General features: G+C 38.7%; 1 protein-coding gene and 2 long non-coding RNA genes across 6 annotated transcripts; 2 read left to right on the top strand and 1 right to left on the bottom strand.

Annotated features, from left to right (window-relative positions):
- The first annotated feature begins 2,748 nt into the window (after window positions 1-2,748).
- LOC143305679 (uncharacterized) lies at window positions 2,749-3,627 on the top strand. Of its 2 annotated transcripts, none has more exons than XR_013062760.1 (3): window positions 2,749-2,965; window positions 3,083-3,261; window positions 3,375-3,626. It is a non-coding gene; the product is annotated as an uncharacterized LOC143305679 (long non-coding RNA). The 2 variants fall into 2 exon arrangements; XR_013062761.1 differs by having other exon boundaries at window positions 2,750-2,846; window positions 3,375-3,627.
- Window positions 3,628-8,159: 4,532 nt separating this feature from the next.
- Window positions 8,160-9,630, bottom strand: LOC143305666 (uncharacterized). 3 transcript variants are annotated; one of them, XR_013062749.1, is made up of 5 exons: window positions 9,362-9,630; window positions 9,113-9,291; window positions 8,727-9,023; window positions 8,437-8,615; window positions 8,160-8,323 (listed from the first exon to the last, which is right to left on the bottom strand). It is a non-coding gene; the product is annotated as an uncharacterized LOC143305666 (long non-coding RNA). The 3 variants fall into 3 exon arrangements; XR_013062748.1 differs by having other exon boundaries at window positions 8,727-8,893; window positions 8,982-9,291; XR_013062747.1 differs by having other exon boundaries at window positions 8,727-9,291.
- A 9,876-nt stretch (window positions 9,631-19,506) lies between these two features.
- Window positions 19,507-20,843, top strand: LOC117610931 (uncharacterized). Its single transcript, XM_076690183.1, has 2 exons — window positions 19,507-19,636; window positions 20,094-20,843. The coding sequence occupies exon 2, from the start codon at window positions 20,196-20,198 to the stop codon at window positions 20,841-20,843; it is 648 nt and encodes a 215-aa protein (XP_076546298.1). The 5' UTR covers window positions 19,507-19,636; window positions 20,094-20,195.
- Window positions 20,844-24,472: the final 3,629 nt, after the last annotated feature.

Below are 24,472 nucleotides of genomic sequence, written 5' to 3' on the forward strand. Positions count from 1 at the left end.
TTCCTCGGGCCGCTTGCCTTCTCTAAACAGTTTCCATTCAAACAAGCAATCCTTCGATTCCTGATAGCTGAGAGACCCAACGTGGTCATCAGCCGTTCTCGATCACCAAGCCTGTTTAGTCTCACTCACCCTCTTTCAAGACCTCACGCAGTCCAATTCCCCATCATAAAGCGTACGAAAGCAAACTAGAGTCGGGTTAATTGCCCTCAATGACCCTTAAAAATAAGCCATCGCTAACACATTGATAAAAGTACAAAAGTTGTATTGTTGCATTAGTATTTGTCACACCGCGCAGTGGGACACTGGCCTGGAAAATCTGGTCTAAAATATTTTAGCATTATTTTAAAATCTAAAGCCATAATGTTATAGGTCGTTGGATTCGTTTTAACGTCAATTACAACAATATGTAGTAGTGAAAAATAGAATTAAAACTGAACATATTGGATTAGTTATAGCTCAAAAAATACCAGAGATATAAAAGTTTACTTTGGTGTAATCTAAATGCATATGAGGTAAATTTAATTTTATCACTTATCATTTAACTTGAAGAACCAAAGTAATTTTTCAAAACCACGTAGTCGTGTTAAAAATCGACAAATGATAAAAAGAAATGAGAGTAAATCATGGCCCGTGGATGGAATTAACTATTGGTGAATGAATATTTCATTGGGGGTATACAGTAAAAGCTGGATACATGCAACAAACATTGAGTAAGAGCCGAAACGTATCGCCGTGACTAATACGACTTGAATTATAAAACTTTTTTATTTTAGACTTTTTTTTAATGAAACTTTTACTAGCGCATTGGTGAGATTTTTCTGATTAAAATGATACCAAACACGATACAGTTTGAATTGTAATTATGTACTTGCTAAATTTGGCGAAAAGTCAGAGAGATGGAAACAAAGCGTTGCATATATCCAAGCGAGGTGTTGGTTTTGTAGGGGGGATAGTAATCTTGCATATATGCAGGTTTTACTGTATACGAGACTTCAAGAAATGTCTATTCAAACTCAATTACAACTGAATATTATTGATGTGATGGGTTAGATAAGGTTATATATTTAAATTCGCCTGCCGCGTAAAGCGGCCGGCAACGTTTTTCTGAAATAATAATAAATTAATTATAAAAAGAAGTATAAACAGAAATTCTAAATAAAAATAATTTGTTATTATTTCACGAAAGCGTTGCCGACCGCCTTACGGCGGCCGGATGTACATATATACCCTAACCTAACTTATGACATCAATAACATTCACTTGTAATTGAATTTGAATAGCAATGACATCTGTTTTGTAGAACATATTCAATTAGTATAGAAATTATGATTAAAAAGGTGTCGTTGGCCAAGAGTGGATGCTAATATAGTTCTTTAGGTATAAATGGGGTCATTTCTCTTGTGGTATTTATTGCTTTCAGACCAGCGGTGTAGATAAGCAACCATAATAGCGAAACGCACGACTCGCCTACCTGCAACGGGGATACAAATACCGCATCCTTTTCCAGCTCATTATAACGGCAGTTTTGTATTATCCATCGTTTTGAAGAGCTCATTTTAAAGGGAAAACTTCAGAGAATATGACCATATTTTTTCAAAATGTAAATCAGTTCTATCCCTCAACGGAAAAAACGCAAAAAAAGAATGTAACATTTTTCGACTTTATAAAGTGAATTATGGAGGTTGAAAAAATTATTTTGTAACAGCCCAATCCTTTGTGAATGAAACACAATAAAATCTGAGATAAAAATTCGTAAGTGAAGCCCGTTGTCGTGAAAGCGGACGGAAATTGCAAACTTCGAAGGTCTGTAATTTCTACACAAATTAGAAACCGGCAAAATGATGACTTAAACCCCCCCCCCCCCTAATGTTACATGGAGTACAACCTACAATTTCAGTTTGGCATGAAATGACTTTTTTTATAATATATCCAAAAATCATCGAAATCGGGAAGGACGTATTGGTTCTGCAGTTTTATTAAAAAAAGGAATAATAATAGCAAGAAAAAATAATGATAGTACATGTTGTGACACATGGCTTGAAAATCGCTATCCTAATCGATAGAACGATGCGTGAAAAAAAAATTCACCTATCGTAGTTCATCGCCTCTTCCAGGCTCGAATTTCCCATTCTTCACGATACATTATATCGTCGCCGACCGTTCGGTCGACGCACACATATTCACATATACGAGCTGCGAATGTGCGCGCGGTCGAGCATAGAAAACGACCGAACTGCGCCCTACAGAATACACGCGAAACTAAATTTCTGGTCTGTTTTACCTTGTTGACGTCTTTCGCGAATGAACAATCAACGAAATCGTAGTTTTCAAATTACTTCTACCTGGAGACTTGTACATCATCCCTTGGGTGCTCGTTTTATTCTATCCGACCCAAAGAATATCAGTCTGGTCCCTATTTGGACAAACTATTGGCAGAAATGTTTATATTATGAATAAATCAATGCAGGTGAGGCCGTTCCGCCATTTTCTTGACCGTTGACAGACAGTAATTTCAATATTTTATAAGTTTTTGACGATTTGGATAATATAAGGACCAGACAAATATTCTTTAGAACCTCCTGAACACGCCCCACAAATTTTTTTACATTCTGTTTAGAAATGAGGACGTAATTTGAAAACTCGCGTCTAGGGATTTTTCTAGGGACTGTCGGTAAAGTTTTCGACGCTAGCATCGCCTTAAAGCTTATTTTGTTCAATACATTCTTTATTCCTGTTGTGGTAATGCTTTATTCCCCATATTCTAAGTTTCCGGTTTTGCGTTTTTCCGTTATGATCTTCAAATGTTAGATATAAGTATGGTGGTTTCACATCCGCGTTCGTTACAAGTTAATTTCTTTTCATAAAATTATATTCAAGATGTTCATTCAGTATTATTATATGCACATATTATATTTACATTTCTGTTATTAAGATGGTCATTAGCAAATAATAAATATCGGTTTGAGTATGTTCAATAGAATGTGTTATGCTTTTCCACGTGGCAAATAATAATTCCAAATTAATGTTGTTGAGTACAATGTATCAATATATAATAATATGATTTCTTTTTCTTTATTTTCAGCATTTTTTCAGACATTCATGAGGAAATTACAAGCATAAAATTATGGTGTAGAAAAGTTGAATAGATCCATTAAAGAAATTAAACAGTGTGGAATGAAATGCTAGGACAAATAACAAAAACATAATCTGAAGACAGATGCAATTACTTTCTTGCAAGATGTATGTGGAAATATGTTTAAGGTAAAAGAAATATTAAATCTTATTTTCTTCAATGCATTCTTTATTCCAAATTAATGTTTTTGAGTACAATGTATCAATATTTAATAATATGATATCTTTTTCTTTATTTTCAGAATTTATTCAGACATTGATGAGGGAATTACAACCAAAAAATTATGGAGTAAAAAAGTTGAATAGATCCATTAAAGAAGTTAAGGACAATGTATGCATTTGTTGCAGTATGTTAATAAAAACATACTTCGGATAGTTCAAATTCTTTATGCATATTTCAAAAGTGAAAATAAAGATATAACACTAAATATAATTAATGTTTAAATCAGTTGGATATTATACCTAACCTATCCTACATTTATTAATTAGTTCATTCTGATATTATAAATTAATAATAAATTACACCACATTTTTAAGGGCACAGACTCCTTCGAGGCCTCCTCCGAATCGATGTAAGCGCCATTGGAAAGAATCGGGCAATCGTGAAAACACATAATTGAGAAATTCGACATTTGACGGTGTGACATCTAACGTCATTATGCAGAATAAGAAACGAAAGTGAGGCGGCATAGTTGCCAAGTCACATCATTTGAGAGTTCTATCGCGGTGTTGCCGCATCTGTGACCATCTAGCAAAATGAATTTGCTCGAGCCGAGCGAGATTTTGATTCCTGGCGGACATAGAAAAGGACAGCGCGAGAGAAAGAGAAGGAGTATCATGAATGAAACAACGTAGGGCCGATCGGCGTAAATATAGTCACACGCTACGACAGATTCGATGAGACTCTGTAATACACATAACGTACGCGACTATAAGACTTATAGGAATAAAAACTATATGGCATTAATAATTTCAGGAAAGGAATGAAAAATAAAGACATGTAAATTGATCTATAATATACAATATTTATCGATTGAAATATAATCAATAAATATAAACAATGCCTCTTCTTTCTCCGCGCCGTCTACATCGTCGATTCCCATGACAGCCACTCCAGCCACGTGTTATTGAAATCTTTTTCGAAATTTGAAATATAATAATGAATTTTAATATAATTGTACCTGCATATACAGGGTGTCCCAGTCTAAGTGTGACAGAATTATATTAAAATTCATTATTCATTTCTTTATTTCTTATTCCCTTCTTGAAATTATTATGTCAGGTAGTTTTCATTCCTATAAGTCTTATGGCCGCGTACTTACGTTATGTGTATTATTTCATTCATTCTACCCCTACCAGCACCACGAATCCGCCGTTCTTTGATGTTTCCGAACATAGAAAAGGATAGCGCAAGAAGGATAAACAAAGAGAGAAAGACTCACAAGCACAACATTTAACCCAATATTATGCTATTAAATGTTGACCGATTTATATTGTGTTTAGCTTCATTTTAATCAGAAAAATCTTCTCCACATGATAGTAAAATTTTTATTAACAAAAAGTACAAAATAAAAAACTTTATTCTGTGCATTAGTATGGTCACATTGACACGGGGCATTTAAATGAAGGCAATAAATCCCGGTTTTAGTCCCTCTTTCGTCTTCAGCTACTGACTCTTTCTAATCAGTGTTTACTGACTAGGCAATCAAATTTGAAAAATGATTCTCCTATTCCATAACAGTTGCGGAGTGGACCGGCAATAATTATGTACATTTATCGAGTTTTCACTGTATATGGTGCAAGTTTTATAATTCATTTTTCTGGCATACCATTTCAAGTATTCTATCTGTAATTTAATTGATGAAAAAAACATGATTATAAATATGAACAAAAAAGTTTGATGGTTGCACACATTAGTACATGTATTGTTTCATTCTCGAACCTCTTTCTCTCTCGAGCGCCCTATTCTTTTCTATGTCTGGCAGGAATCAAAATCGGCTCGAGCCTGTTGCAATTGTAACAGATGTGGCAACAGCGTGACAGAAGTCTTAATACGTTACGGCAACTATGCCATACTTGTGGCTATATTCGCGTAGCCATTTGTGGTGTCAAATTAGAATTTACATTTATCGATTGATCTGTGTTTTTATCGACCCTGATGATAACGTGGTCAAATATACCATCAATGCCTCTGACGGAGAATCACTGAACTATTCTTATGTCTATTTGACGTCTGATGCGTGCAAATCGTAGATTCCATTTTACGTCTTCCAGAAGTGATAAATTGTGAAAAATCGAATTTCAGTGATATTGTGCTAGTTCAAGGGAAGTTGGTCTGCTCTGTTATCAGTGAAAAAACGATTAAATCGTCCAATATTCGCTAAAATGTAGCCGAACGCAGCATTCGGCAGCCATGTTGTTTGCTTACAACAGCGTCTGTCTCAATCGTACAGTTTCCAAAATTCCATTTTTCTCAACGTATGATGTTTATTAGCGTTCAAGCGGACCAGACCGACCTGTAGCGAAGTCTACCCGTGTGTGCTGTACCCGCGAAAATTTCATTTATGCAATTATCGAGACGAAAAATGGAATCTACGAAATCGAGTGTCTCTCTCGCGCATGGCGTATACGTGCATGCTTTCCGTTGATTGTGTGAGTGCACGCATACAGGTCATGACACAAGGAGTCTGTGCCCTTAAGCTTGAAGTGATGTGCCTAGTTTATAAGTAATGTGGTTAATGTGCATATTTGTTAGCACGAACGTTCATTTGAATCTGTATTTTCTTATTAGTACATATTATTAAAAAATGAAATGTGAAATAAGTGGTACCCTTAATAAAAAGAAAGTATTATTTCGATTGCTTGTGATTATCTCACAGTGATAGCAAAAGGAATAGAAAATTTATACTAGTACTGTTCAATTCATGAGATTTTAGAAACACTATCAACTGTATACAAGGTTGTCAATTATCATTTGTAATAAACATATTTATTCAACAGACAATGGATACATTTTGTGTAGCACATTAATAAAAATGTAGTTTTTAAGGTTTATTTCTTTACAGACATAGGAGATATGACAATGAACATTTAAATGCATTTTATTCAATCAATATAGGAGCACTCAGTTACATGAAATGAAATAAACCTGCTTGCAAAGTATAAATCTTATTTAACTGACTATGGTATATTTCTATAGTTTTTCTTACAAAGTGTTTTTTATTTACAGGTTTATGAGATGCTTTTAATATTTCATTCATATACAATAATGCGTGTACCTTGTCTCCGTAATTATTAACTGATTACTGACTATCATGCAATATTTAAGAAAATGTTTAATTGTATTTCATTTATCACTGAATGAAACATTAATTAATTTGTATTGTTATTCTTTATTACTTGTACTTTAGTGTCTAAACCTATTACAAAAGAATGACTGGGTTCTTACACCTGACGTTGATACAGTGTGGTTCAACTACATTTTTCCTTACTAATTAAGAAACTTATTATATACACTGCTTTTAACTATTATACTAATCACCAATTTTATAATCTTATTTTGTTTATATCTTAATTAACAAAAGCATGTGTATGTGTATATAATTTGTTATGATTTCCGCTTTCCATTTATGAGCTATAATTTAATGACAAATTTTTGTTGAAATCCTGATAGAAGATTTAGGTTTAATACATCTGTTAGATACTGAATTGAAAAAAAAATTCGTAATTTATATACATATAACCTATCATGTGTCAAACTACAAAAAACACAACCAGCATTTTGTAATGTGACATCTCTGTAATATTTACAGATTCCAGTTACTAAATATTTTAAACTTCTCGAAAGTCAACTCTTTCGAAAATTGTCATGACTATACCGCAGTTCACCAGAGTCCATAACTGCGAAAAGACCAGTTTTCGTTCTTCGCGCTTCTCCAGTGCGCATCTTCGTTCTGATTGGCGATACTCCCAAACGAAGTGGAAAGCGATTAGCAGAAAGCTCGCTGCGTTCCCCCACCATCTTCCAACCTGCGCGTCGCAGTTATGGACTCTGGTGAACTACGGTATAAGTTGTTGATCACCTGGCGAGGTTGTCCCGATGACGTCGCCTGTCTATTGCTGTCTATGACTGACAGAGACGACATCATCGGGTCGTTGGCCTAGCGTACAGCTGACAGCAGCTGATAGTTTAAGAAAGTAAACACTCTCGGTTTCGACAGGAGCATAACAAAACCTATCTCCGTGTTTCGCTAGAAAATTTTGAAGTATTGGAGATTATCAAGAAAAAGAATTGTAACTGGCACAATATATTGTCGGATTACATGTAATTAATATTATCTAGGGCTGAACTTTGATTCCAGGGACATAAAATTATTGCCCTTTTTTCTTGCTCTTTAGTAGTTTTTGACACGTAGAATCCATAAATGTAGGTCGTAACTTTAGGAAATTAGCGGTTCAAAAGTTATGACCGCCGTCAGGCGGTCGGCAACGCTTTCGTGAAATAATAATACTGTTGAAATGTAATAATTTCTTTTAAAGGGCCCTCTTTAAAATTTTTAGGTTGGTAGTATGATACATAGGAACTTTGAAAGCTCATCTATGCGGGCCAATCAAATAATAGATGGAAGCAACATGGCGTCAAAGTAGCGTGTAAAATACCCTAAAAACGCGAACTTTACATACTCATAACTTTTGAACCGCTAATTTCCTAAAGTTACGACCTACATTTATGGATTTTACGTGTCAAAAACTATTAAAGAGCAAAAAAAAGGGCAATAATTTTATGTCCCTGGAATCAAAGTTTAACCATAAAACTAACTCATAGTAATTGAATTTCCTTTTCTATCTTTTCTCCATAAGTCTTCTTTGAACAAGATCGTTTCTAAATGTTTTAATACTTTTTCTGATTGGTCTGAATATTAGAATATTTCAGTTGGACTGTTGTAGTCGGATGAAATGAATTTGGGATTTGTAAATATAATACAAGTGATACAAAATAGATGAAAGTGAAGTCTCATTTTCTCTTATTAATTTATTTATTTAAAACATTCTGACATTATGATTTACAAAACAAACTTATGTAATTTAATAATCCTCTTCTTTGGAAAATTTGTTCACTGTATCTATCAAATTTTTCTACTCCATAAATTGTTTGTTATAATTTCCTCATCAATCAATGTCTGAATAAATGCTGAAAATAAAGAAAAAGAAATCATATTATTATAAATTGATACATTGTACTCAAAAACATTAATTTGAAATAGAGAATGTATTGAAGAAAATAAGATTTAATATTTCTTTTACCTCAAACATATTTCCTGATATATCCTGCAAGAATGTAATTGCATCTGTTTTCAGGGTACATTTTTCTTATTTGTTCTATTATTTTATTCCATACTGTTTAATTTTTTTAATGGATCTATTCAACTTTTCTACTGCATAATTTTTTGATTGTTATTTCCTCATCAATGTCTGAATGAATGCTGAAAATAAAAAAAAGAAATCATATTATTTTATATTGATACATTGTACTCAACAACATTAATTTGGAATAAAGAATGTACTAAAGATAATAAGGTGTAATATTTCGTTACCTTAAACATACTTCCAGATATGTCTTGTAAGAAAGTAATTGCATTCAATTTCCAAATATTTTTCTCTCTAACCTATACCTGTCAAATGTTACAAATAACTATTTGACCTTAGTTATGAGACAAGCGTATTGTTGTTCCGTTTCATTCAATTAAGGTGATCAGAACCGCTGAAATCAATTGGAGGCTGTAGAAATGGTAGATGTGAATAGATTTCACAGCGATAGTAATATACCTTCAATACACAAAACTATTTACCAAATAATGTTAAATATATCAAACATTTGATTTTGGCTGCAACTTAATTATTTATTAATAAAACTGTATTATATGCTCCTCTTACTGCGGTAAATAGATAGATATTACTTTGCAATGAGAATGATACACACCATGTCATGCCGTATAGTCAAGCACTCATGCACTACTAATGAAACAAAACAAACCAGTACATTTGCATAATTAGGCAATATTATTGTATCTTTTGTCCTATTACATGCAATACGTGGATGAATGATCCCTTGGTATCTTAATGACCACCTTGTAATTATTCCTCTACTCTAACCTATACCTGTCAAACGATATACATAATTTAATAATCTTACAATTAGTTGTTTTATGAAACAAGCTTTGCTACGCACCGTGCTAAGTCGGATTGTCAAAAACTGGACATCTCGTTGCTTACACTATTTTGTTAAAAAATATAAAAATGTTGCGCACAAGACTCAATAAAAATTCCACATATGGGCCATTCCACGCAAAGTGATCACACTTTTTCCCGCATGGTCTTGGATTTTTGTTAAATTTTGTAGGCTTGTAGAACCCAATGTACGAACAAAAAATCGATGCTCCGTTCCTCGATATTGTTTAAACTTCCCGAGTTATAAGGACTGAAAATTTAGGGTCACTTTTTTTTCAAAAAATAATAACTCGGAAAGGATTATAGATATCGACATGCATGAACCGGCATATATAGGTAAAACTTCAAAGTTCAATAAAAAAATTACTACATGTGTCAACGCAATCTTCAAATTGTTGTAAATAATGTTTATAATTTTCAAATTTGAAAATAACCCCAAGGGGGAGCATGAATCGGTCTGAAATTTTTTCTTTAGAATCTCTAAAGAGTTTTCTAAATACCCTGAAAATTTCATGATGGAACACGCAGAATTGCCGGAGTTATAAAATTTTATTGCTGCGTATGACCTGCCGGCGGACCATCGTGCGCCATCCGGTCCCCATGCGCCGCTACTCTACATTTTTTCAAATAGCCAGCCATCGGTTAACAACTACAGAGTAGGGTGACACGTTTTTGGTACTTTTGTCTACAAACCCTTAAAAGGCAATAAAAGTGTGGCAAAACGATTTCGACGGTTCACTTTTCCAGAACACCGTTCAGTTTTATTTACGAAAGCAACGGGACAAGCAGTTTCAGTTAAGCGTTCAGTGTTGTGCATAACTATGTTGTGTACTTTTCAGTTTCTTGTTTTTTTTAGTTTAAAACTGTAATTGTGTACTGGTGGAAAGCAAAAATGCCGCGAAGATATTGTTCCAATCCATTTAGTTTACCTCGACATTCAAATGTAACTAAAAATCTTCATTCAGTTACAATCGCGTTTCGTGAAAAATATCAGAATATAATATTAGGAGAAAATTTGTGCTGCATGTGTAGAATGCGAGTAATTCGAACATCTAGATTAAATTGTCCAAATCTTCCTATCATAAACGTAAGTGAGCCGGGTTGTTCTCCAACAGTTCAAGAGCCAGTTGTTGGTCCAAGTAATGTAGAACAAGTAATAAGCAACAATTCGTCAAATTCGGGAACAAATACAGGGTGAAACACAGATACAGGGTGATTCTCTCGCAACGCAACACAAAAGCCATCCCGCACAATGGAACCCTGCTGTTTTTTACGGGTAAAGAGACCCAGGGGCCATATCGCCGGACCCAAAACTGCTTTGTATGTGTTTATGGCTGAGACGAAGACAAGAAACGGAACAGCAGGGGTTCCAGTGTGCGGCACGGTTTTTGTGTTGCGTTGCGAAAGAATCACCCTGTAGTTATGTAGAAGAAATAGATCGGGAATATTCGTTATCGTCGTTAAATAGTACCCTTAAATCTCTTGGTGAATCTCCTATCACATCAAAATCTTTAAAATCACCTCTACAGATTAAGAAAAAAGTATGTATTAGAAACAATTATTTACTCCAATTTGTATTTGTAAGCGGATAGACCGAAAAGTAACGCCGACAAGTGCAGTGGAGCATGGGGACCGGATGGCGCGCGATGGTCCGCCGGCAGGTCATACGCAGCAATAAAATTTTATAACTCCGGCAATTCTGCGTGTTCCATCATGAAATTTTCAGGGTATTTAGAAAACTCTTTAGAGATTCTAAAGAAAAAATTTCAGACCGATTCGTGCTCCCCCTTGGGGTTATTTTCAAGTTTGAAAATTATAAACATTATTTACAACAATTTGAAGATTGCGTTGACACATGTAGTAATTTTTTTATTGAACTTTGAAGTTTTACCTATATATGCCGGTTCATGCATGTCGATATCTATAATACTTTCCGAGTTATGATTTTTTGAAAAAAAAGTGACCCTAAATTTTCAGTCCTTATAACTCGGGAAGTTTAAACAATATCGAGGAACGGAGCATCGATTTTTTGTTCGTACATTGGGTTCTACAAGCCTACAAAATTTAACAAAAATCCAAGACCATGCGGGAAAAAGTGTGATCACTTTGCGTGGAATGGCCCATATACATTAAGTCACTTCCAAATTTAATATTTTTGACCATGAATGTAATCACATACTTAAGCATGCATACGCATTGAAATAGCATAGGAATTTGTATCGACGAACAATACCACCATCTGCCGACTCTTATAAGCAACGATTTTAAAACATGCGGCGTCCAAATGGCACGAATCCAAATGGGAAGACGTCCAAACGGCACCACGTCCAAATGGCACGGCGTCCAAAAGGAACGCGTCCAATCGGTCCGGCGTTCAAAAGGAACGCGTCCAATCAGCACGGCGTCCAAAAGACACGCGTCCAATCGGTTCACGTCTGTGGCGGCCGTTGCCGATAAGAAAGATTGAAGATTATTCTCATCGCCACCTTTTTATAACTACATTTATTGTTCATTTGTCATTTTAAACAAATTAGAATAACTTTTGTAACTATTCATTCTTCGCCAAATTCTCCGAGCCTAAAGACGTGTCAACCTTTATATCAATATTTCCAAATATATATTTTTACAATTTAAACCCTAATAATTCATTTTTAAATATGGAATAAGTCCTCCATATTTTTGGTGACCCCGACGTGATCAAAGAAGGAACTTTAATTTACTCGGGCGAAGAAATGTTTTCCATCGTCGGTCATCCTAGAACAGCAGCATATACGACTGCATCGGCTTGAGCAACACGTTCGCCTCACTCAAATAAGCAGAAGAATTGGTCGCAAACGCCTTACAACACATTACGCATCATTCAAGACGTACCGGGACATACACGGCTGAATCTCACCCCGTGGTTTCTTCACATTGAACAGGATGGAAGTGATGGCACCATTCCCTTCGCACTCATGGTGACGCTACTCCAGAGGTTGTACATTCTCAATTAAGTCAACAACGGACCAAATACAACCAATCTCTGACGTTACACATTGTCCCGCATCTAAAGCACGATACTACTAGAATGCCTTTCTGTCGAGTCCACTAGTAGTAACCAGACGAAACCCTCTCTCTCTCCTCTTTCCTTTTGTATTGAATGTCCAATAATCAGGATGAGGATCAACTACAGAGAGCAGTCTTAATTCTTCTAGAGCTCTTTACAGCAACATATGCAACAGCCCTATATCATGCAGCAGCCCTAATTGCAGCAGTAGAGCAACATATCATGCGTCTACGCAGGCACGGACCTACAAGGACCTCATTTGCGACCAGAAATCGTAACCCCTCTCCTAGGGTGACCATTGACGACACGCTCCCCATGGTAAATACTTGATCAAGCCTCAACTTTAGACGTTTCCTGAAGAATTCTTTCTACAATGACTTCTTTACTCGGGGGGGAGTATTGTGGTGGCCGTTGCCGATAAAGAAGATTGAAGATTATTCTCATCGCCACCTTTTTATAACTACATTTATTGTTCATTTGTCATTTTAAACAAATTAGAATAACTTTTGTAACTATTCATTCTTCGCCAAATTTTCCAAGCCTAAAGACGTGTCAACCTTTATATCAATATTTCCAAATATATATTTTTACAATTTAAACCCTAATAATTCATTTTTAAATATGGAATAAGTTCTCCATATATCCAAGTGGGACACCCCCATCTGTGGGAAGGTATCAGTATATTACATTATATATAATGTAGATATAGTAATAATGATATTGTTATAATATACACATTGATCTGTGGGACTGGATCAGTATATTATATTATATCCAATGTAGATACAGTAATACTCATATTGTTATTAAATGTACATTGGTCTGGGGGAATGAATCTGTATATTGCATTATATCTAATGTAGATATAGTATGGATGATGTTGTTATTAAATGTACATTGATCTGTGGGAACGGATCAGTATATTACATTGTATCTAATGAAGATGTAGTATGAAGGATATTGTTACTATATGTACATTTCCCTGTAGGAAGGAATCAGTATATTACATTATATCCAATGTAGATATAGTATGAATGATATTGTTATGAAATGTACACTGATCTGTGGGAAGGATTCAGTATGTCACATTAGATCCAATGTAGATATATTAATAACGATATTGTTGTTAAATGTACATTGGTATGTGGGAAGGATCACATCTACTATTTCTACAGCCTCCAATTGATTTCAGCGGTTCTGATCACCTTAATTGAATGAAACGGAACAACAATACGCTTGTCTCATAACTAAGGTCGAATAGTTATTTGTAACATTTGACAGGTATAGGTTAGAGAGAAAAATATTTGGAAATTGAATGCAGTTACTTTCTTACAAGACATATCTGGAAGTATGTTTAAGGTAACGAAATATTACACCTTATTATCTTCAGTACATTCTTTATTCCAAATTAATGTTGTTGAGTACACTGAGTTGCATTGAACTTGTCGCAGTGAAGTTGGCTACAAATTCACTAACACAATCACGCCGCAGCGTCGGTGAACCGATCTCACCATTGGTTCACCGACGCGACGTGAATGTGTTAGTGAATTTGTAGCCAACTTCACTGCGACAAGTTCAACGCAACTCAGTGTACAATGTATCAATATAAAATAATATGATTTCTTTTTTTTATTTTCAGCATTCATTCAGACATTGATGAGGAAATTACAAGCAAAAGATTATGGAGTATAAAAGGTGAATAGATCCATTAAAGAAATTCAGCAGTGTGGAATGAAATACTAGGATAAATAACAAAAACGTACTCTGAAAATAGATGCAATTACTTGCTTTCAGCGTAGCAAGTTAATTTAGAAACGAATGGGTAAGTTTCATTTAAATTGTTTTCAAATTTTGCATCATTAGCGTAGCCTCCAATTCAAACGTTTATTAATTATACCACTTCAAACATTTTTATTTGTTGTTTAGAATCCTTAGAATTTCCTTTTTTACATTATGACAGGCGATAAGAGATTAGGTTCCGTATTCATTCTAAACAGCGACTAAAAATGTTCTACCAGTTCAGTTTTTTTATTGTGCTATACCAACGGGGTGCCAAGCCGTTCGTTCGCGACCTACGTCAGGTCCCGTTTTCGTACCCGACGCTGTAGTCCCTGGGACTGCGCTCTATACGCGCTCGTATTGATTGGTGGTTTTTGTTATTAACTCGAAAACGAAGTCTTAACCAACAATTTGGCAAAGGAAAAAGTTATTTGGAATCCCCTTAACAATCATCCCTCCACGGCTGTCGAGGTAGTCGCCTGACACCCTGTAATTCCTACTAAATATGAAAGGTTTCATCGCGGACGATACATTCCTTGCAGAGTAACATGAAGGTATAGATTTTTTGCTATAACAGTAGTTATTAATAAATTCAATAAATTTTTGCAAGTAAGATCATCGCGGATATACCTCTGTTACGAGCCGGAGGGGGCGGCTGCATAGCCGTGGCTTAAATTTCGGTATATGGTATTTGTGAATGGCTTGACCAGTGTTGTTATTAACACCGGGAGCCTAAGGAAGTAGACGTGGAGACGAACCTACGTATGGCTAACGTAGGGAGCTCCAAGAGGTTGGCTATAGTGGACGAACCTACGTATGGCTAACGTAGGGAACCACAGGAAAGGTGAAGAGTGGAGGACGAACCTACGTATGACTAACGTAGGGAGCCTCAGGAGTGTGATATGCGGACGAACCTACGTATGGCTAACGTAGGGAGCCGCAGGAAATGTTAGTATTAGGTCTCGTAACTTGATTGATGTACCTCGAGCGGTAAAGGTACACCTTAGTGGGTTTGTGGATAGTAAATATAATTGAACAATAGTATGTAAGTTAAAATAATGTGAGTTTATTCTCTATTCCGGGACCTTACAATTGTTGTGTGTAATTGTCGCGGTGTTCAATGAATTAAACTCTAGGTTGCAAGTTTTAAATGAGTTGAATAAATAGAAATTAGTTTCGATTCCGCAAGGCAAGAATCTAATCCTTCTCGGTTTTCACGAACGCGTGCAAACGGGGGCGGACTACAACGATTAGAATAATGCTTAACAGCAGACAACGTACTGTATAGTTACTGTGAGTGCTTGAAAGGGACTTGAATACCCGATCTCAAAGAGATTTCCTCGTTGCAGAGATTATCCGTAAAAGAACGTACTGACGTGTATCGAACTGATTCTACACTTCAACTAGACCCGAGGTGCCCTTGTCGCCACCCTTTTATACTCAAAAATTAGAGTAAAAGAGTGATGGGGACTGACTCTACGTGACCCGTAGGACCGCGCCCTTGCTTTGCGTTGGTCTCGAATTTTCTAGAAGACGGTTGGTGTCGGGTGCACACATCCGATTCCATATAAGGAAATTTTTTGAGAAGGGTTTGTAACACCATATAAGGAAATTTCCGAGACGGATACGTAACACTTCCTACTCAATGTGAAAGGTTTCATCACAATCGGTACATTCCCAGCAGCATAAACGCTAGCAGATAAAAATGAAGTATTACGTTTTTTGCGATATAAGTCGTTAGGAATGAAAAAATACCAACATTTTTTTGCGAGACCAATCGGGAAATATACTCTACAAGATGCAAAATTTTTGATCCGATTGGTCCATCCGTCTCGCGGTAATCGGTGAAAAATATACATCAAGCATTAAGTTTTTTGCAAAAAAATCGTTAGCAATGAAGAAATGCAAAATGTGTCTTTGACCGGACCAAGTGGGAGAAATACTCCACAAGATGCAAAATGTTTCGTTCCGCTTGCCCCATCCATCTCGGAGTAGTCGGCGAATATACATTTAGAAAAAATAGTCGTTAGGAATAAAAAATGCAAAATATTTTTTTTATGGGACCAATGGGGAGTGACACTCTACAGGACGCAAAAAGTTTCGTTCCGATTGGTCCATCCGTCTCGGCGTAATCGGTGAACATACGTAAAAAAAAACAAAAAAAAAAAAATACACACATCGAATTGAGTATCCACCTCCTTTTCGAAGTCGGATAAAAAATGGAATATACTGGTCCGTTCCCACAGATCAGTGTACATTTGATAACAATATCATTAGTACCATACCTACATTGGATATAACGTAATATACTAATTCCTTTCCACAGATCAATGTACATTTAATAACCATATCATCATTACTATACCTACATTACATATAATGTAATATACTGATTTATTCCCACAGATCAATGTACATTTAATAACAACATCATTATTACTGTATCTACATTGGATCTAATGTAATGTACTGATCCCTTCCCACAGAACAATGTACATATAATAACAATATCGTTACTACTATATCTACATTAGATATGTAATAAACATTTAATAACAATATCATTATTACTATATCTACATTGGATATAATGTAACATACTGATTCCTTCACACAGTCCAATGTACATTTAATAACAATATCATGATTATTATATCTACATTGGAAATAATGTAATATACTGATCCCTTCCCACAGATCAATGTACATTTAATAACAGTATCATTATTACTATTGTTTTCAGCACGCGTTCGCGGTAGAGGTTGCCGTTGTTTGACGCGGATTCCACCACCGAAAGATGCGTACTTCCTTACTACTTTTTACGGCAGCAGGGAGAATAATTTACACTGAGATTTTAAGATAAAATCATGAACATATGATGTATTTCAGAAAGTTCTCGTACAAGTGTTGATGTGTGTGAGTTCTAAGAATACTGAAGAAGCGAGGCGATCAGATTGAAGGAACCACAATAACTCTGCTCGAGTCTCGAAGAGTCTTTTTAAGTATTTAGTTCTCCCTCTCCTGAGTCTTACTAACGGTCAGCATAGAGCCGCAGGGAGGTAGTCCCACGAGGGAGGTGTGACGAAAAGTGGCCAATTAGCAAACGTTTGGAGTTTGACTAATGGCCATAGGCTGGATGGTTTAGCAAATCACCTCGTTGGACATTTCCCATGTAGGCTGGCTGAAAACCCATCGGCTGTGATGCACGTGGGAGTCATATAGTTAGATAGGATCTGTTGTACCCCAGGTACGAGCGACTGATGGCTCAGGTATAGGCTGTGTGCCAGATGCGAGCGACTGATGGCTCAGGTGTGGGCTGTGTGCGAAATGCGAGCGACTGAGGGCTCTAATGGTCCGGGTGACTGTTGGTACCTGGGATCGACAACTTGACTGCCCAAACACATGCATCACAGGGGGACCGTTTAAGACACGGATGAGGAAGTTCGAATTAAAGTACAGTGAATGGTAGAACCTCGTAAAAGATTGTAAACTGCTCGTTGCGAGCATTTGTGGACGCATGCCAAATAAACGTTCTGAGTTTACAGGGCTTTGTCCCTTAGACAAGAGTGGGAATTAGCGACAACCTCATTAGGCGCCTGCGTGCTATCCCCACTAGAACGCAGGTAATTTGGGGACCGGCGTGTCGATCGATGAGCGATTACTCTGATCTCTACGGTCGACTAGGCAACACGCGTTTAGAAGCACGTAATTCACTTAGCGAATCACGGAACATAATTCGAGTCAAACTGACTTTCGGGTGCTTAGTAACACGGCTAGTATTCGCGGTTATTTTTCGCGCCTCAAACTGAGGAGTCGGTGGTCCAAACTGTACCACGGCACTGCTAAACGTTGGAATTATAAATTCGGAATTCGGAAACCCGATGTCCGGAGGATCAGAGGCCAGTAGGGACACTCTCCAGATTACGTACATTTGAAGGTCCGAGGAACGAGACCTACTCATCTTCAAAGGAGTACTTCTCCCACTTCGTGTACTAACAAGTGTCGTCCGAGCAAAGCTAGTGGTGATAACGGGTTCTCAGGTCCACGATACCTTGTACTCATTATTCACTCACCCCTGAGCTCGGGCAGCATTGGCTGCAATCTGGAGAACTAACCAGATTCTCATAGATTCGAAAATCAGTGGGGAGAAATACTCACCTCCCACTGTCGGGTGCCTCTTTTCTCTCTCTTGTATCAACGAGTTTCGAACGAACAGAGCCAGTGGTGATAACGGGTTCTCAGGCCCACATACCCTCGAACCCATTATTCACTCACTCCTGAGTTCGGGCAGTATTTACTGCAATTTGGAAGCCCGATCCAACGCGAAAAACCAAGCAGTGCATGGTGAAACACGATCGTTACTTGGGTGTGTTGAGAAGTCAGAAGAGCCGGAATCCACACGTTTCAAGGTGTGCCTTCCTTCTCTTCTGGTGCATCGAGACCACCGTCCCACAGCCAGTGTCGAATACGGTCCTGTAGCTCCAGAAAACCTACTGACCCGATTTGGTGCACTCCTGTGAGATACGCTCGGGTTGAGCGTCTTTTAACGATCGAATAACGCAACGACCCTTACGTTTGACAGAATATCTAGAAGAAACACAACCATAAATATTTGGGGGGATTTTGCGAACATTAACCGTTCGCGCATTGTACTATTTAAATTCAATAGAAACGACTGATGAAATATTTATATATTGCTCCGTTAATCGCGTGTATTCGACCTAGGAAGGAATTTCGGGACTTTTTATACTCGGCCGACCTTGCTAACAGCATTGTTATTGTCGCGGTATAAACGTGAAAGAAATATCGGCCTAGTTATTATCAAAACATCCCGCGTAAGCTGCACGTTTCGATACGACATCAAAACTCGACCACTTCTTGCTATCCGTCTCTTCCGATACTTACTGACCTTCCTTTCCTCCTCGTGCCTGTTCGGTAGAGAAAGCTCGGACCCCAAATAGTAAGGTTACAATACATTTAATAACAATATCTTCATTAGGTATAATGTAATATATTGATCCCTTTCCACAGATCAATGTGTATATAATAACAATATCGCTGTTACTATGTCTACATTAGATATGTAGTATACATTTAATCACAATATCATTATTACTATATCTACATTAGATCTAATGTGATATAATAATTCCTTCCCACAGATCAATGTACATTTGATAACAATATTTGTTTGAGAATCGGCTCAGCCATGATGGCGCTCACGGTCGATCGATTTATCGATCGGGAGTCGCCCATCTAGGTCAACGCGTGAGTAGGGGTCTTCCCGCCGGTTCGCGCGCTTCGACGCCATTATTGATCATCGAGCGATACAGATCACCACGTGCGATTCAAAAAGTGCTCAAGTGCGACTCTTCACTGTTCAACAAGGCCAAATCATCAAATCAGCAGCTCAAGATCCCTCGTAACTGTGCACGTGGCCAGGATCGCTAGGTATTGTTCATTTACAAGATAAATTCTGTGTACACGCGAGCCGCCAACCACGTGTTGATCAAGCACATGTTCACGGGCACCATCAAATAGCGGGCTGAATTTATAGAATTAACGGTGCTTATTGTTCACGACTACCGATCAAAACCAATTGTCAAAGTCGACGGATCACGGTAACAGATCAACTTTCTATCCATCGACTCAAATAAATCAATTTGTAAAAACCCATCCAGCAAGTGCGAAATTATTTCCGGCGCAATCCTTCCGGGATCTCCATCAATCCCGAACATTTGGTCCTTCGAGCCGGATTGCTATCTGGCTGGACTCGGTTTTTTGCAAAATTGCTCATTGATCATTGTGCGTCTCAAGTCTTTGTCTCGTGTTCGTAACGGTTTTCGGTGGTCGGCCATCTTAGCATCTCTCTTCCATTCGAATTTCACTTACACGCTCGCCATAACAGGTGGCGCTCAGAACGACGAATCATCCATCGGTAAAGAGGAACAGCTCTCCACACGTTACCGATCATGGCTCACCCATCAAATCAACGGAGAAATGGAGCGAGATGCAAGACAGCTCGCAAGAATCCCTGGAGGTGCCTGGAAAAACGAGGTCCGCTCGCACCTCTCCCGTGCCCAGTGTTACGGAGCCAGTGAGGCGCTCACCGTCACCACACGAGCACGCAACTCGCTCAACTGCGACAGATCAGCTGCCGATCGAGCTCCAGCTGAAGGTGAGAACGCAGCGATGCCGACTCGGCAATGCTCAAGGCATTCTCGACTCGCTCAAGGACGATTCAGAGCGTTTTTCCAAGGAGGAGTTGGACGACGCCAAAGCCCAGATCGACGAGGCCATAAAAGTGTCCAACAAGGAACATGCACACTTCGAGGTAGTGTGGCCAACGTCGCAGGCAAATCACCCCTACTTCACCGATGACTGCCACTACCAGATGCAGCAGATCGGTACAGTAGCGAAGAAGATCATTGCGAAAAGATCAGTGGAGCTGCCTGGTCAGACGATCGCTCAACCAGGGAAGGTGACCTACACAAAATCGAAGCTGCTTGACATCGAGTTGCCACGATTCACGGGCAACTACACGGAGTGGCCATCCTTCCTTGAATTATTCAACTCCGTGGTGTGCGGCAAGCTAGAGCTCGAGCAGGTTGAGAAATTCTATTATCTCAAGGGATTTTTTTTTTTTTTTTTTTTTTGACAGAGAGGAAATACATTTACGTACGCAGACCACCTCCTGGTTAGGGAGTAGGCCCGGGCAGTGTGGGACTCACGAGGTGCTTACCAACCGAATTCTGAAAAATGCGAATTCTGGTTTGGATTGTTACAGCACCCCACAATACCCACTAAAACGTCTCTCCGCACCGGCCAGCGACACCTCCCGCGAAGCCATGGGCCCATATTGGAACGCCCTAAAGGCGTTCAGCCATCCGCGAAGGTTGTGCATCCACATCGCCGCACCTCCGTTTTAACGGTAGGCTATTTTCAGAAACCGACGGCGCTTCGTCTCATTTAGCCACATACCGATCTTGAATGAGCCGAAGATCATCCCCGAGAGGTTGTGCATCCACGCCGCCGGACCTCAGAGAGGACTTTTATCCGACTTGTTTGGTCAAGCTTTTTCTTCGGGACGTGGGGACTACGTTGCAGCCTACTTTGTATTATCGCTGAGTGCTGCAGGAACTGTGCTTTATCCTTGCAGAATCCGTTTCTAACGTTGCAGCCTATAAATGAGCGCCAATTTCCTGGAAGTTAGACCTACGCTACCGAGTTTTAGGAGAGCCACCTCTGACTCCGAGCGAATATGTGAACGCGAGGTAGAAGTTCCGAAATTGTTGGCTTAGAGAAGAGAAAACCTATGCTGCAAGTGGGATGGATAGATCTATACTCCCACGATGGTGTAAGAGTACCACGCTCAGAATGGCACGGGAAGCGCGTGTACGAGAGAGAAAGAGAAATTTGTTTTGGGTGTTTCAAATTTCGTCGAATGATCGAAGATCATCGCGAGTTTCAGGCTAGCCTGGAAGATTCTGCGCACCTACGGCGCATCCGCGCTTTGGGCAATCCCTCCCCTCGGTGCACAGATATCAAACCAGGAACGGTGCGGGAACCACATACGCGAGAGGGTAGATGCGTTTGAAACGCAAGTTAGGCTCGCCAAGCAAGGCGATTGAGAATTATGAATTAAAATTGAAGATTAGGGGTCGAGAATTAGGTCCGAAAATTCAAGCTTCGGCTTTGGCGTCTGACAATTTGCATGGTAAATCTCGGAATTGGATTGAGATTCGGTCCAAAGATCAAGTTGCAATTAAAGTTGTTGTATTAAATTAGAATTACTTTCTTGAATTAAATTAAATAGGATTGCATTTAGTTTCGTTGTTTGTTGGGGTTAGCAAAAGGTGAGGCGTCCGCAGGCCATATTGAGGGTCGAAGCATTTACAATTCAAAATTGAGAATTGGAAGACCGTAATTTAATACTTGATTATCGGGGTCGGGCTTCCAAATTTAAGAATTAATCAACTAACTAATAATCAAATGTGAGGAAGGAATTAGAGGTCCGGATTGAACAAAGTCTCCTTTCGCGGGTTCGTGATGGGGGGTTTGTGGCGGGCCGATTCCTGAGAGAGGGCGGCAGAAGGGGTAATAGGCAGGCAGGTAGAAGATTTGCCTATCGCCAGGGGCACCCGCGCGGAAGCTCTTTAGTCGCCTCTTACGACAAGCTGAGGACGTTGGAGACGTATTCTACTGTCTCCACCTCCAGGGAGGGTTGGATTAGTGTTAATCAGGAAAAAAAAAGAGAGCAGACAAACACCTAAATAATTTAAATAAATAGATTAATGAAACTAAACTGATTCCAAGCTGATGTCTTTCGCGCCGGATGTCGGTCGGGTTGGCTGATTGAAGCGCTCCGTCCTGGTTCCATCGCGGGCCCGCGATATCGCGTGATGCTTGATAGTAGCGTCCGCTTGGGCATTCTGGCTATTTCTTTCCCGCATCTTCTGTCCCTGTCCCACTCCCTCCAATCCTGCCGGTGCCTGCCTGCCTGCCTGTTGCTGCCCTGTCCCTCCATGACACCGGCCGACTTAGGGGTCGCATCCCCTCTTTTTTCTTTTTCCTTCTTTTTTCACTTTTCCTCTCTCTCATCGTCTTCATCTTCCTTCTGAGTTCTAGCCGTTCGTTCCCTGGCCATCTTGCTCTCGTCCTTTTTCCCGTTTTAGGTCGCTGAGTTTGTAGCTGAGGCCGCCATTTTGAATATGAGGAAGGCGCCCCTTTCGCTGCCACGGAACCAACACCTGCCCGATTCACAAATTGCAACCCTATCTCTGTCCTACTTGCATTAAACGCAAGTCTAATTAATCTGCTCTATTTCTTGGGCCCCGGTACCGCCCATTATGTAATAATAAACTATCGGAAGCCGTAGATATGGACGCACAACACACAGAGACACTGCACAACGCGCCGATGGCTATCACCGATTAATTACGCGAAACAACCCGATGCCTGCACTTAATCTGTACACGTTACAGCTATTAATCGTGAAATCGCAACAATTCCGACAAAAAACGCATGCAAAACACGTAAAAAACGAATACATTTGCGGAGCGCACACGCAGCACGTCCGTTCAATTCGAAGGCTCGCTCGACGACACCCAGTAAAAGCAAAACTGGTTTATATAAATGTACTTTCAATTGAAGTACGTGGAGCGAATTAGTCGCGTGTTCAGAATCTTTTGTAATAATAACTTGTTTTCGTCGTGAAGAGCGAAAGAGTAGGCCGATCGTCGCCGCGTCGCGGTTTTTATAATCGTTAGCGCGATGACAACGCCGAAGGGTTTTCGGCGTTTGGCATAACTTTGCCTATTTTAAATTGACGCGCGCTTAATCCCGAACAATTGCAGCTGGATTATTTACAAATGAATTGATAAGTTTCATTTACATTCAATCCTTTTTTTATTATTTGCAAATTTATTTTGATTTCCAAAACGTGTATTCGTTTTTCTCATTTTTTTTCAAAAGAGACTACCAAGTATTTTTTAAACTCCTATCGTACAACAAATAAAAGTGTTGGATCAATTCGATTTATTCATTTTACATGAATAACTATTCATTACTTTATTCATTGTTCATGAGCAACCAATAATTCGATACTATTATTCTTTTCTTTTTTTTATTCATTATTCCATACAACTTTTGCCCTATTATACCGACGTGGTGCTGATGCACTTGTTCACGACCACGGCTTGAACGCAGAGCATACCCAACACTCTCGTTGTTCGGCCCGCGCTAAAGGCGCGCTCTGATTGGCCAATGTTTTTCGTTAATAACTCGAAAACGAAGCCTTAACCGTTTGACTGCTATCGGCGCATATATGCGTCCAGCGAAGGCTATCAGAGTGGCCTATGGACGCATATATGCGCCCGGCGAAAGCTATCAGTGTGGCCTATGGACGCATATATGCGCCCGGCGAATGCTTTGGTTGTTTACTATTGTTTCATGTGTATGTTCGGTAATTGTTGCTATCGTATGTGTCCAACATTCGCAGAAACCACATACCTCGCTGCTTAGCAACGAGAAAAAACAAAATCTTGTTTGTTTCGTCAGTTAGTCTCTTAAACTCGTTTCATCTGTAGCCATACAGTTGTGGTTGTTAATACCTCTGTAAAGTCGCGAGTTCTCTCTCTCACTGAGTCCTTGGCGTACTTTATGTATTTTAATTTGAGTTGTTAGTTAGGTAGTAATTCTCACTTACCTTTCGCTTGGCGAGTAGAACCTATCTGTGAATAGAACCTGTAGTAGTGAGTCGTCCAGGTATTGGAACGGTAGGTGTTC

Source organism: Osmia lignaria, chromosome 9 (genome assembly GCF_051020975.1).
Source record: "Osmia lignaria lignaria isolate PbOS001 chromosome 9, iyOsmLign1, whole genome shotgun sequence".
In the NCBI taxonomy this organism is placed as follows: Eukaryota; Metazoa; Arthropoda; class Insecta; order Hymenoptera; family Megachilidae; genus Osmia; species Osmia lignaria.

What these genes read in the sequence shown, in the direction of transcription:
- LOC117610931 (XM_076690183.1), top strand. Translation starts at nt 20,196, where the DNA reads ATGCAAGACAGCTCGCAAGAATCCCTGGAGGTGCCTGGAAAAACGAGG.